This window comes from Prinia subflava, chromosome 2, assembly GCF_021018805.1.
Source record: "Prinia subflava isolate CZ2003 ecotype Zambia chromosome 2, Cam_Psub_1.2, whole genome shotgun sequence".
NCBI classification, from domain to species: domain Eukaryota; kingdom Metazoa; phylum Chordata; class Aves; order Passeriformes; family Cisticolidae; genus Prinia; species Prinia subflava.
The window spans coordinates 66,202,185-66,217,362 of record NC_086248.1 but is presented as its reverse complement, the minus strand read 5'-3'; the positions used below and the strand labels follow the sequence as shown (position 1 = coordinate 66,217,362).

At 34.8% G+C, this 15,178-nt stretch overlaps 1 protein-coding gene across 4 annotated transcripts in view; it reads right to left on the bottom strand.

Annotated features, from left to right (window-relative positions):
- Positions 1-15,178, bottom strand: part of ADGB (androglobin) — a 104,380-nt gene that overhangs the window by 69,621 nt on the left and 19,581 nt on the right. For 3 of the 4 annotated variants that reach the window (XM_063390338.1, XM_063390337.1, XM_063390340.1), the window contains 7 exons: positions 14,984-15,076; positions 12,683-12,754; positions 11,216-11,404; positions 8,486-8,625; positions 7,141-7,227; positions 5,346-5,557; positions 2,293-2,403 (listed from right to left, as the gene is read on the bottom strand). In XM_063390338.1, coding sequence (XP_063246408.1) covers positions 2,293-2,403; positions 5,346-5,557; positions 7,141-7,227; positions 8,486-8,625; positions 11,216-11,404; positions 12,683-12,754; positions 14,984-15,076 — 904 coding nt within the window. The remainder of the gene's footprint in view (positions 1-2,292; positions 2,404-5,345; positions 5,558-7,140; positions 7,228-8,485; positions 8,626-11,215; positions 11,405-12,682; positions 12,755-14,983; positions 15,077-15,178) is intronic. The other variant, XM_063390339.1, reaches the window with a different exon arrangement.

Genomic DNA, 15,178 nt, shown 5'->3' with positions numbered 1-15,178 from the left:
AGAGTCTGCAAACCAATACCTGCAGTGAGAGTTTAGTAGGAAATAACCAGCAGTCAGAGGCTGCAAGGGAAACCTACAGCAGGAACTTGCTGCAGCCAGAGTCAGTGAATGGTTGGAGTCAGGATGGCTGAGCTGTAAAGAGGAATAAACCTTTTGATGCTGTGATGAACAAGAAGTCTGTGTCTTGGCTCATTTCTACCCTCTAACAAAAGGGCTGCTGCAACAGGTGGTAGCTTAGGTTCCAGACAGCATTAATTCACCACAACCATTATAGCCCACACAAAATCAAGAGCCTGTAAGAGAAGTGTCCAAGTATTTAGAAGTACTTCAATGTGTCATGAAGAGCAAGGTCATGAATATACAATGCAACGAATACAGAGGGTTTTGCCATTCTAAAAGTCAAATATAAATAATATCTGGAGTAGTTAAATATATCTTTATAAATGGTCCATATTTATCACAAAGAAGAAAAATTTCCTTGAAGTCAACAGGTAGAGTGAAAGCTCGCAGCAGGGAAATAAGAACTTTTATCATGCTGGGAATGAAACACTTTTCAAACTACTTAAAATGTAAAAAAAAAAAAAAAAGTTGCGGCATTAATTAAACTCACTGTTACAAAATTCCACCAGAAGAATTCAGGAACTTTTTACAACTACTGCCTCTGGAGTCTGACTTTGAATCAAGACCTAGTTTCAGATGTTATTTTATGCACAACAATGGTTCTACTGTCCTGCGCCACTCTGCAGACCATGTGTCTTATAAAGCAGCAAAATTCCCTTTTTTGGCTACAATCTCACAAGAAAAATGCATCGTAATTCAGTATTATTTCAAACTGCAATTCCTTTTTTTCCCCTTGCAATATAATCATCTTACATTTGGTCTGTTACTATAGAGATACCTACCTACTCTTCTCCAAAAGTCTTTTCTGGTTCAAACTTAGGATAAAAGAGTTCTCTGATTAATGTACTTGAGCCCTGAACTAATAATCTTTCTAAATAACCTCTTCACAGGACAGTAATTGTCTTTCAGAAAAAAGCATAAACTGTGCTTTAATTGGCAGAATAAAGATCTAAATATCATGACATTTTTCACATGGAAGCATTGCCTCTTTTTTTTTAATGCTCTTTCACTCGTTTTCCACAATTTCTAGGATACATATTCTCAAATTCTTTTGCTTCCCTTTTGCTTTCTTTTCTCCATGATCTGCTTGAGTACTAATTAGTCAAACACCTCAGTTCCTATTCCAAACCAGCTACATTAAAGCAAACTACAATTCTATAATATATTTTAAAATTTACTGCTGTTTAACTCATTTAGTGGTACATAAGGTAAGAATTTAAATAAATATATTTGCTGATGACAAACCACAATCTTGGTTTTCTGTAGTTTAAAATTATTTACATCACTAATTTTAATCAGGATCCAAATCAAGAAGCAGGAATACCATTTATGTAGTAAATTTCATTTTTACTTTCAGTTATCTCCCTTGTGAAGATGTTCTACCTATTCTCACCTACTGATTTGCAACTACAAATTATTCCAGTTAAAAACTGGTTTTTGCCCCAGGCATATGGAAATGCCACACGTATTCAATCATAAGCAAAGCCAAGAGCATATGAGCTTACTGTACATTTGTGAAGATCTATAGTTTATGTTAGTAAATTTGAAATATCTTAGTTGATTGCTTAACTGTCTGATTAGGATTTACTTGTGGCTTGTTTAAAATGTATTTTCTTGAGGTTTTTTTTGTTTTTAAACATTAAATATAAATGCACAAAACAAGAATTTACTTAATTTTTATGCTCTTATGAATATACCAACACAGAAATTAAATTCATCACTCTGTATTTCCTGGACAAAGATAAAAAAAATAAGATTTACATCATGTAGTGAATGCTAATGAATATTTCTGCCCCCTCCTGCCCCCAGCTCCCCTGTCCTTCAAGAAAGAAACATTCCTGCTTTTTCCAATTGCAATTTTGTGCTTAAAGTAGATATTGAACAACTAAATTATCAAGGAGGAAGGACTGTTGTTTTTTAAACACAAAAGAACTGTAAAACACCTTACCACTAAAACAAAGTACTGCAAGATATTATTCTTAGTCTATGTTACAGATTAGGTTAGAATGACTTCAGTGTGTAATGTAAGATATAAATAACTACAATTTAAACTAAATAAAATAAGTAAATAGGATCTCCCCCCATGTAACTTCAAAACCAAATCAAAGCAAAGCCTTTTGCTTTACATGTAACTCCTGTCTGTATTTTCAGCTTCAAAACAATAGGACTTACTTTCAGTTAAGTCCTGAAGGTCTGGGGCTTTTGCCAACTTTTCTGCAGACTTGCCTTTTTCTTTCTCTCCTCCTTTTTTTTTCTTTCCTACTTTTTTCTGCTCTGCTTTTTCTATTAAGCAAAATAAAGATTAAATATTTTTTTTCTCAGAAAAAATTTCAGTCATCACATGTTATACAGTGCAAATGCTTTAATAAGATTTTAGACAAATTTGAAAACAATCAACCACAGACTGTCTAAAGTCAGGAGTTGAGTTACAATAATAAACTAATGTAATTTAATTAAAATTAATAAAAATAAAAATTAGTTCTTAAGATGTAAATGAAGATACTGAGAAGGAGCCAGGAAGGCTTTGGTCCCACCTTTTAGTTACTGCACGACTTTAAAGTTCTTACTGCAGTGTAAGAAATCATTGTATTTCTGGCATTGTGCCAAATATTTTCTTCATGTCCTTGCTCTCATGCATCAGTAATTAGAAAAAAAAAATTCAAATAGACAATGCATAGATTCCCAAGGGACATGGAATTAGAAAGTCTCCCACAGTCCAAACATTCTTTGAAGCCTTAGAACTTAGACTACAGTAAAGACTTCTTAAATGCAAAAAGAAACACCTCACCCCATAGAATGGCTTGGGTTGGAAAGGACCTTAAAGATCACTTAGTTCCAACCCCCCTGCAGGGTCACCTTCCACTAGAGCAGGTTGCTCAAAGTCCCATCGTAGCCTTAAGCACTTCCAGGGATTGGGCAACCAGAACTTCTTTGGGGAACCTGTGTCAGGAGCTCACTATCCTCAGAAAGAATTTCCTTCTAATATTCAATCTAAACCTGCTTTCTGTAAGTTTACGGCCATTTGTGCTTGTTCTATCACTACATGCCTTTGTAAAAAGTCCCTCTCCAGCTCTCTGGTAGGCCTCCTTTAGGTACTAGAAGGTGCTCTAAGTTTTCCCTGAAGCCTTCTCTTCTCTAGGCTGAACAATCCCAGCTCTCTGACTGCCTTCATAAGAAAGGTTCTCCAGCCCTCTGATCATCTTAGTGGACCTCCTCTGAACTCATTCCAACAGGTCCATATCTTTCTTGTGCTGGGACCCTTAGATGGATGCTGTACTCCAGGTTGGGGTCTCACAAGAGCAGAGTAGAGGAGAAGACTCATCTTCCTCATCCTGCTGGCCACACTGCTTTGGATGTAGCCTAGGATACAGTTGCCTTTCTGGGCTGAGAGCACTCACTGTTGACTCATGTGCTGCCTCGCATTCACTGGATCCCCCATGTCCTTCTCCACAGGCCTGCTCTCAGTTCTTCTAGTCTGTATGCATGCCTCATGTCTCAATCCAGGTGCAGCACCTTGCACTTGGACTTTCTGAACCTCATTAGATCTCATGGGTCTAATTCTCATATTTGTCCAAGTCCTTTCAGATGGCATTCCTCCCATCCTTCATGTCAACTGCACAACACAGCTTCCCAGAATAGTTCAGGCTGAAAAGGAGCACAGTGGGTTGTGAGGTCCAACCTCCCTGCTCCACCAGGGTCATACTAGAGCACATGGCTCGGGATTGCATCCAGACAGTTCTTGAATATCTCCAGTTTAAAGCCACTCCCAGTGAAGGAGAATCTACAACTTCTCTGGGCAATGTGTTTCACTGCTCAGTCACTCACACAGTAAAGAAGTTCTTCCTCATGTTCAGGTGCAGCTTCCTGTGCACAATTTTCTGCCCATTGCCTCTTTTCCTATTGCTCAGCACCACAGAGAAGAGCAGAGACTGCTTTCATCCTTTTGGAACCCACCTTTTAGATACTTATACACATTTATGAGGTCCCCTCTCAGTTGTCTCTTCTCAAAGCTGAACAGGCCCAGCTTCCTCAGTCTTTCCTCATAAGAGATGCTCCAGTCTCCCAATCATCTTCATTGCCCTCTCTGCTGGACTCACTCAGGTCCTTATCTCTCATAGTGACACAAATGGCTTTGTATCATCCAAACATTAATCCCAAACATCAACAGAACATCTGAACAAAGCTTTTAGCCTCAGATTTGGAGATTACAGAGCTGTATCATAACACAGCGGTTCCCTGATTCTTAGCTATTTCAGTTACCCATAGAATTTTTAAGTCTTAGGCAGGATTAAATTTACTTAGTTTCTGGGAAAAAAGTTACAGCACCTTGTTGGATGAAGAACAGTGCTGTTCTCAGTGGCATGCCTATATCAAATTCTGAAGTATCTACCACACTGATAGCTGGGTCAAAATGATAGGATGATTTTCTAAGAGAGAATACTGCTTCAACCATGTAATGTCTAAGACTTTTAAAACACTTTTGACATTGGGACACAGCTCATGGGATTGAAAGAGAGGAAATCAGAGATTTTTCTGCAAATCTAGGAAGAAATAGAAATTTTAGCATATGATTTGTACTCTCCAAAGGCATGAGAAGTGTTGTGAAATTGCACCCATGTCTTCAAGTTAAAAACAGCAACTAAGAAAACTCAGTCTCAAAAACAATGAAGAATAATATACTGGAACAAACAAGATTCTGAATCTAAGTTTTTTCATTTAAATGCAAATAGGATTAGCAGCTCTTGAAGAAAATCATTGCCTATACCTAGTAGCATAGAAGAAAAGTTGCAATAAAAAAAAATGCAGGTAGATATTAGAACATATTTGTCACAACTCTGTAGGTAATCACAATTTACAACACCTATTATGAAATGTATAATTAATTGATAGTCAGAGCAGTGTTGCCTCTGGAGAAACTGTAACCTCTGATTGGTATCTCTCTGCAAGGAACCAGATTTAGAGAAATTGCTGTGACATGGATCTGAAAAAAATCTGCCAGAAAGTGAAGCTATTTTTATGAAATAAAAGACTAGTACTGCTTCTAATGAGATCTATAGCTAAAACAAAAGTATTTTGAATTTACATCTTTGCAACATGTTTACTGAAACAACAAACCCTCAGAACTGTATGTGGCAATATATGCAAAATATACTTATTAAAACAGAGATGATGTTGACCTTATTTATGCTTGGCCTACAAAGATTAGACTATGTAAAACTACAGACCTTTGCTAACACTACTGGCTGTCTCTGTTTTCTCAGTTATATCTGTCAGCTTAGTCACAGATGAAATTCTACTTTTTAACTCTGAGTCTTCAGTCTCTTCAGGTTTTGTGTCATCTTGAATAACCTCAAGCTCTGGAGCCTTCTTCTCTGGCAACTTGAATTCTGGCACAATCTCTTTCAAAAAGCCCCAAACTTTGTCCAAGTACTCAGGCCTTTAAGAGAAAACACAAATGCATATGTCAATGGTAGGGATATTTCCACTAAGAGAAGGAAGTATGATTTTCATTTAGACAGCACTATAACTGACAGTCTAACTCTAAAAAATGCTACTGGGTTATTTTAGTAGATAGAATACACTCTGTATCAGAAATATTTGTTGAGACAGCTTATGGAAGGACCCATTAAAAAGAGATGGTGGTTAGAGATACCTGTAAATAAAGCATCCGTGCTAGATTTTAGCAGATACGAGTTGGGGCAGAGAAAATTGCAGACCACTTTACAACTACACAATATAATACTGTGACTCTAGCTCTGTATATTAAAAAGCTTCTCAAGGGTATTTTCAAACTGGAAAGGTTTTGATATGAGATAACAGTTGCAGTCATGTTGGTTTTCCACAGAAACTCAGCGATTCCAGAAATAATCTCAAACAGGGAAACAGAATAAGTTTCATGCAAACTCACTGCATTCAATTTTTTTTTAATAAAATAAGTGATTGTAAAATGAGCTAGAGTCATCTTATACTACTATTCCAAAGACTCTGTAGTATTCATATTTTCATATTCCATGATATAATATATTTTCAGTAAGTGAATACTGTTTTTGCTGTTGAAGTTGTAAAACTAACTATAGAAAGAAATAAAATTTAGGCTACTTAGATTTTTAAGTCCTTGAACTATATATAGACTACAGTAGGACACAAATTTATTCACAGAAAACCTAAATTAATATCAAAAACCTAAACTGCAACCACAGCTTGAGATAAAAAAATACTGAAAATGAAATAAATTATTCTTTGACTGAAATTATTTAATAGTGAAATATGGTTATAAATAAACAATTATAGCTAAGTAAATTATATATAAACCATAAGTATTTGTTATCTATGTATTAATTTGAATATGTATATTAAGAAGCAAAAAGGTGTAATTCAAAAGAAAACGTCTAAACATTCAGTATCAGTATCAAGGCAATTCATTTAGTAAGAACAATGTCAAGTTGAAAAGTCAATGTCTTTCTCTAAAAAGACAAAATGAACACAAAACACACAGGAAACAAGAAAAATGTTATTGTAGGTAGGAAATACTATTTTTGGTTGAAACTAGAAGTCTGCCAACTGTTACAATTTACAGGGTGGAAACACCATATTAGCTGACATCGATTCATGACATATATTCATACTTTCAAATTCATGACATATTTTCTATGGTATATTCACATATAAAATTATTGTTTATCATTATCATGTCAGCAGACATTTTGTAACTGCATACTAAATGAAACAGATTTTGTTTACCTTGTTTTCATCACATTGTTTAATATAAGCTAAATTCGTTTTATAAAGAATAGGCATCAGCATGACAAATAGCTTTACAGGAAACTGTATGATTACAAAGAAAAGCACAATAAAATTGCATTTCTCAGAGGTACATATCCTATGTGCCAGAATTATAAACCATTCATTTTCCAAAATTGATGGTGAAGGACATTTAGGGCTCAGCTTTATTTTTCATAAAGCCTTATAGAATTAAATATTAAAGAACTTACACATAAATTGTTTAATAAAAGAACTTACTGGAGAGGAATAACTTCTGGTACCCATCCAGTCAGTGTTTGTAGAACTGTAAATTCCTCCATCTCTCTTTTTCCAGTTTCATATATACTATAAGACAAAAGCAGACATTTTACAATTATAATGTAACCAACTCCACTAAACTCTGTAGTCTACATTGCTTTCTGCAGGAATAAGACCATACACATAATAAGTTTGATGAAAAACAAGTCATTACTTGCAATTTTAGGAGTTTTCCAAACCACTGCTGTCTACTCCCCTACAAAGTCAATGCCTTTGCATCAGGTACATTATTTTAGTGTTCCCTCTGGTAAGATAGCATTTTTTTCAACTTCTTTAGCAAGCATACTATGTATCCTTGTTCACAGTTGTGGGGTTGGAGATGAGGTTTAAAATCCCTTGCACTAAAACAGGGTTCTGATTCTACAATTTCCATTTCCTAAGCAGCTTCTCTAACTCCCAGGTTATTCTGAATGAGCTGCTTCTACTTCCACTCCAGCAAAGTTCACTCTTTCAAACTGACACTCTGCTGCCTCTGGAGAGGTTTCCTGAGAGGACCAAGGCCACAGATGCCAGCACTTGTATGGCTAAACCTTGTGCTCTGGAGAAATGCAGTATTTCAATCACGTTCCTGCAAACAGGGTTTTTTAACAGGCAGCTCTAGGCAACTCCTTAGCCCATGTAAACATACTTCAGATGACTCTTCTGACAAACACAACTTGATATGATAAGAACAAGGAAGCTTCACAACCCAGATGAGTGTTTTGAATTGTTTTCTCAAGCTTATTCTCTAACTCTTTAAACTCTTGGTGCTCATCACTCATTTCATAGGAGCCTGTAGCCATAATTGTCAACCACTGCATCATAGGCCCACCTTCTACTTTTCCGGTCACTTCTAGGGAAGTGGATCACTGTACACGATAGCACAACTGTAGCAAAGGTATCAAAAGCAGCTCACAAAACTCTACTTTCAATATTGGTTGAGTCAACACTGGTCAAGGCTGACAATAACAATTTCATTAAGAGAACATGGGTACCTCTGTTTGGCAGAAAGCCATGTGTAAAGTTTTCAGGAATAATGTCAAACAAATGAAGCAAGTGATGAGAGTGCTCCAGTTTCTTTGTAAGTTTTCTGTAAATAAATTTACAAACACATCTAAAAAGGAAACCCTGCACCTTCCGTAGCTATAGAGGATTTTGGTTTACCGATTTACAGTGTCAGCTTTTGAAAGTGTATAATCTTCATTATAAAAACTTAGCATAATATATTTCCTGTGTATACTAAATCAACTTTTTGCTATTACCATGTGACTTCACAAAAAAGCAAAATCGAGATGAAAAAACATACCTAGTATTTGCTAACTTAATGATAGCTTTGGACAGCAACATTGGCCAAAGTTCATTTTTGCAGGTTGTAGCTGGTAATAACAAATTCTCCTCTTCACTGAAAGGCATAGTGTCATCCACAATGATCTTTCTCCAACACCCCTGTGATAGGGAAAGGGGAGAAAAGCAGAAAGAATTTTTTTTTGTGGCCTAACAACTGAAGAGGATGTAAGAGAATTTTTAATGCTTTTCCAACAACCCAATTCTACTCTAACTTGATTTACATTACAGATGGCTTTAAAAGAAATTCTCACATAATATTAGAGAAGCATGGAAACAGCATTCATAGCATTTTATTACTACTCTGACTTATTTGTTTCAGAGATTAATCTAACTGCAGCTATTTCCAAATATATTTCATCTCATATGTGTACTATATCATGTGTATGCATTCATTGCTGTTTCTTCAGCTGCCATGACTTATGCCTTAGAAACTGTAATGATTAAAAAAAGACTTAACTAAGATAGCAGCTTTTTAAATGCCTCTTTAGGTCTCAGTCTGGAAAATACTTGTGATATAAGCGGTCCCCCTTGCTTCCCAAAACCAGGGATGTTGACTGCAGTTAGCCTCCTGTTAAGCATTACAATAGTATTTTATAAAACAGTGTACTAAACAACACAAAATGATAAAATGAAAAAAAAAAGTAAAAAAATTCTATATTTTGAGGATAAGAAACAAACAGGTAAGACCAAGTACTGATATCTCCAATACCAAAGACTTCATTAGTAAACTGAGCCAGTATTCCACAAAACAATCTTGTCTACCATTCTCCAAATAAAAGTCTCTGTCCTAGTGATGCAGATATAATAGAAAATAGGTGGGCCAATACCAAGTACTTCTGTTAATTCACCCACAAAATGATGAAGAATGACCAAATCACTAAAGGGTTCACCAAGAATTATTGTTCTCTGCTTGTAACTAAACTGTGGATTCAAGCCAAAACAACAGGTGATTAATGCTATGAATTCAACAGTCTAACAGAAAACAAACATAGGTCAGAAGACAAAGATACCCAAAATGCATAAAAGCTAATAAATTCTACAATAAGAACTATTTTGTGACAACCAAAACAAGGCACTTAAACTTCCCTAGTTTGAAAAGGACCTGGTCAATGATATGATCACGTATCTCCTCTTCCAATAATTGCTGAAGATTTCTAGGGAGAACAGTACTAGTTGATAAGTAAAGAAAAAGAAACCAAATAAATTTTAAAAATGTGGGACATATCTACAGATGGAAAAAAAGTGAGAAAAAATAACTACAGAAACAAATTCAATAACCTTAGGAATGCAACATGAAAGTACACTGTGGGGTAGAACTTATATATTCTGCGAATTATGTGAAAAAAGTTATCCGCAGGTTTGATGTTATGCACAACAAGGCCTTCAGGACTCAATGCAGAATATTATTGAAGTCAGTTCATTATTCTTCCGCCTTTTGCTCTCTTTTTCATTTCATTTTCTACTTTCTCCTATGGAATCTCTTAAAATATTTGTCTTTCTATGTTTGTCTTAACAACTTCTTTAATCTACCAACGTGTGGCCCTCTTTTTTTCCCTGTTTTTCTTTCTGTAAAATACAGCTGTATACCCAGAGGAAAAAAAACTGAATAAACACACAGGCCCAGACAAATAAAACAAAAACCAACCAAATGACAACAACAACAAAAAAACAAAGAAGTGTCACAAGAAGTGAAAAAAGTGACAAAGAAAATTAAGCATGCTGGTAACTCTTGGATATGCTTTAAAATGTAGTCTTTTACCACACGGCTACATAATATCTGCAGTATTAACACAAAGAACAATGTCCTCTGCTGAGGAACTTGGACAACACAATTTATGCCTTCTCAAACTCACGTAACTCCTATCTATATGAATATAAGTTATTTCACACGTGGAGGCAGTCGTAAGTGATGAGGAAAGCATAGGCACTGAAATCAGATCAGTGTTCCCTTTACAGGGAAGTCACTTTCAAGTTTTTGTTTCCAGCTGATTGTCTCAAAAATATTTTCAACTTTGGGCAACTGGAAATTTAATAGGGGTAGTTATAGGTCTTAGCAAACTGTGACATTTTCTGTTTACGAAAGACAAATGTAACTGAAATAACTCCAACAACATAGATAACTTTTAAATGTCAGTTCTTTTTTATATGTATTTATTTCTTTATTAAAATGAAGTTCAATATGCAATTAATTGTTCCCTGTTGGCCACCAAATGTGTTAAGAAGTTATTGTCTGTTATCTTTAGAAATCCTCGGGATGTTTTAGTTTTACCAGTACATCTTCAGAACACGTCCTCACACTGGAAGTATCTAACTGTCTTTAAACACACTTAGATACAAATAGCTCTGTAAAGACAGACAAATAAATTACTTAAACATTAAAAACATTTAGCCTAATACACCAGAGGTGTGGGCCACATGTCTGACTCTACTAAGCATTTGCATCAAACCTACAAAACTACAAAAAAAAAAAATTACCTTTGCAAGTAATAACATGTTTATCAAGTCACAAGTTGTACAAAAATCACACTACCTGTAAGAGGCATTTTAATTAACAAGCATCAACAATTTCTCAGTTTTTCTACTCCCAAAAATCAATGTATTTTCAATATTAAAATACATGTCCATTAACCATTAAAATTTGCCATGCTAGCTGCATCATATTTTTATATTGTTGAAGGAAACTACTCACCATCCAATAAAGTTTCAATACATATTTTCCAAATGTATTGTATAGTGGTATATGTTCCTTAGTAGCTTTACATAAGGCATAAATATGTTCCCAAGGTTTCCAAACAAGTGTGGGTGTTTCACTATTTAAGGAATTTTCATTATGTAGCCTCCAGACAGCATAGATTTCACTTACAATCCATCTCATCAGCTACAATGAGAGAAAAATTTAAAAAAATTCTTTTCAAGTAATCCATGTTTGAAAAAAAAAATCAAGTTATATTATAATGATCAAAGAATAAATCAGATAATGTTGTAAATAAAAGTGACGAAAATATAGCTATGGTTTAATGGAAGAATTAATTTCACTGTTAAAACTTCTCTTTAAATCATTACAATACGTGTCTCCAATAGCACATGACTTCATGGAACTCAGTAAAAGCACTCAATAAAAGTAAATATAGTTATTCATCATTAAACAAAGATGAAGAAATATAATATTAAATTATGTTACAGGACTTGCGAGTTGTCACTTAATTGCTTATTAAAAGCCAGCTGCTAAAAATCAGTTTTGCCTTAAATAGCCACTATTTGTACTCAGCAAAAGAAATCCTAAATTATAAAATGCACTTAGTAATTTTTAAGACCTAAAAAACAGCTTTAACTGATCATGCTTTATGTATGTGTTTTTATAATATTCAGTTTTCTGATGGATGCCATACTTTCACAAGTATTATCAAATTGTTACAATGACTTACATAAACTGGAATGAAAAAAGTTTTTACCAGAAGAAACTTTCCCTAAAATTAATTAGTGGTTGTATGGATGCTCCAAGAAACTTGTCCTAAAATAAATTAGTGGTTTTGTGGACTTCAAAATTTACATGATTTCTGGAGTTTCCTCCCTTATATCTCTGGTGCTGAATTTTGAATTTACATTTATGTACTGAATGAAATAGAAATTATTAAGTAATATTACATTCAGTAAGGCACTTAGATGCCTTGATTCAACCTGATTTATATTTTCGCATAAACTGCAGAAATTCAGTAAACATTTCAACTCTGGAGAAATGGAAAAGACTGCCTGAATCACAGACATTTGAGCACACATGCCGGCCCACTGGGACTTCTAGAAAGTTTGAATAAAAAATATAAATCCTTTCTAATATAGCCCTTTATTTACTCTTTTCTTTAGACAATATTATCTAGTAGTAATTACCTCAGTGCATAGATTGCATATATATTTTTTAAAAGAAGTTTGCAAAACCTCTTACCGCCACTGATTTTTCAAATTTTAAAAAAAGGTAAACACTAATTATAATAATCGAGGTCATTTATTGCCACTTTATCCCCTTCATTATTTTTCCACTTAAATTTCTCACAACTTATTACTTTTTTGTAAGCATTTAGAGAGAAATTCAAAAAGTTAACGGAAGATAAGAAAAATGAAATATATTTTTTTAAACCAACATTAATGCATTTCCACCTACCTCACAACAAAATATGTGCTCATTTGCTGAAACAAGGTCAAATGAAGTTTCATTTTTGACTATCACAGGAACCTAGTAGAAAGTATATTAGTTAGGTCTGCAGCTAAATTATCTGGAAAAAATTAAATTAACATGAACATTTAACTGCAGTGAACATGCAAATGTTGGACATCTGGCAAACACTCATTACACATTTGAAAACTAGGAGTGATCATCTTGTAGATTGTTTGGTATTTCTTAATAAAACTTCCTTAAAATGTAGGTTTAGAATTCTTAAAAAAGATTATTATTTTTACCAGATTTAAAGAGTATCAAATTGAATAATCACATAAGTAAATCGAGATGTTCTCAGTTTCCTAAGATATTTGCAGCTCTGCACTCCAACCATGATCATAACACTATCTCATACTTTGAGATTCCCTTAGGCACCCACCAGGGTTCACAGGTCATTTGCTCATGGTCAGCTAGACAGTGGTACTGTTTGAACAGTGACTTTATCAAACCTTTGGCTGCATTACATAGTGTTCATGACTATTTCCTTCTTGTACAGCCCATTTCCTTTTTGCAACTGTTTAGTAATAAAAGACTGGAATAGCAGTTTATTGAACTAAATGTATCTGTGCCTCTCATCACATACTGGTGTTCATTGCTTGATTCTTTGCTTACCACACTAAATAGGCTTCATCAGGCTTTCTTTTATAGTTAAAAATACATCAAGTAACAAATAATTTTTAATAGCCTTTCACTGCTTGACATTTACATTAATTTTTATATAAAATCCCTGATAATCATTGCTTGTTAATTCAAAATATATTGGACCAAAAGAAGCATCAAAGTTTTAATCAGGTCCTAAAGAAAACAAATTCTTTCTCCACAGTATTTTAGAGATATATTTTAAAAGCTATTTTTAATACAGAGACATGTTTCCATGACTTTCTGGGCTGCCAGCTCTCTTGCCCTTATTTTTTGGATACCTCCACTCAGTTTATGTATTTTGGCAGCATTTCCTATCCAATCTTTTGGTCTTGTCAATTACTCCTCTGACCTCCCCCTCTCCTTCCATTAAAAATTAAACTTAGATCTGTTTAGTGTCTAGCTAATAACAAATGGAACTGACAAACTGACAAAAGGAAAAGTGACAAGCTTGAAAAATTTGGAAGTGTGGTCCAAGTGTTCTAAAACTTCAATATTTCATCTGAAGTAAATCATGTAAACCCTTAGATTAGAATTGTATTGGAAAACACCTACCTTTGATATGGGAAGGCTGTTTATTTTCTCTGCTATTAATTTTAAACTTAAACTGAATAACAGCTATGCACAATTTTAAAATGTTATGGTGAACTTGTAGACAAGTACTGTGAAAGACATGGACATATACTCTGTATAGCCCAGAAAAATATGATAGCTGAAGTAAAAAAAAGCACTGTGTTCTGGTAAAGTTAGTTCATGGTTTCATGACAAATATGAATACTTCAGATACCTGCTCAGAAGAAACCTCAGTTGGAACATACAGACATTTTTCTGCCATGACAGTAATTCTTAAATCAGAAAAAAAACCACCAAGAAAAATAGAAAGACATCTCTCTATCCAGTTGTCTTCCAAATGAACAAGGGAGTCAAAAAGTGATGCAGATGTGAGAGAATACACTACCATGCTGTTTTGCACCAGGAAGTGCTGGTCCATGGTGGTCTTATCCCATTAATAAAGGCTCTTTCTGTATAGTATAATTGAGAATGCTATAATTACAGTTAACTGTAAAGAATGGGGTTAGTATAAGTAATCCTATGTCCTTTCAGACACTGGGAAACCCATATTGTGTGGCATCAAGCAGGCCTCTGATCCATCTATGCAGCATTCTGTACAGGCTCTGTCCATTTTGGTTTTACTGACCTATGATACAATTTGAGCTATGAAAATATATTCTTACAAGAAAACAACTCTGCTCACAATTTCTGCTGTAAAATGAAAGGACATTGAATAATTTGCTGCTGTGGTTACATCAAGTCAAGGGGATGCAGGTGATCTAATTGCCAGTAAGGAGCAGGAGCTGCCTGCAGGCTCCTCCATCACCATCAGTTGTGTGAGCTCACTCTGGGCCCAGGGTTTCCAGCCCTGTGTGAAGCACAGGTGAGCTCTCACACAGGCCACTGACCCCTCATGTACACTGGTCTCCAAGACAGGACTGACTGTGGGGTCAACTGGCTTTCACCTGTTGAACTAACTTCCTCTGCTCATTTCACTCTATTTTTCACAAGTTAGACAATTAGCATTTTTTCATTATGAGCTTGCTTGTTTCTTACCTCTTTTGCTAAAAACTCTTGTGGACGTTTCCATGAATGCACTTTTAAGGATGATGGCAACCTTATTTTCCCTTCGGGATCATCAAATCCAGGCTACATATAAGATGCATGAAAAAATGGACCATTTTTAATAATTACAGTATTGTATCTGCCACAAAATTTAAAATAATAAACAGGAAAATTCACTTAAGGAGC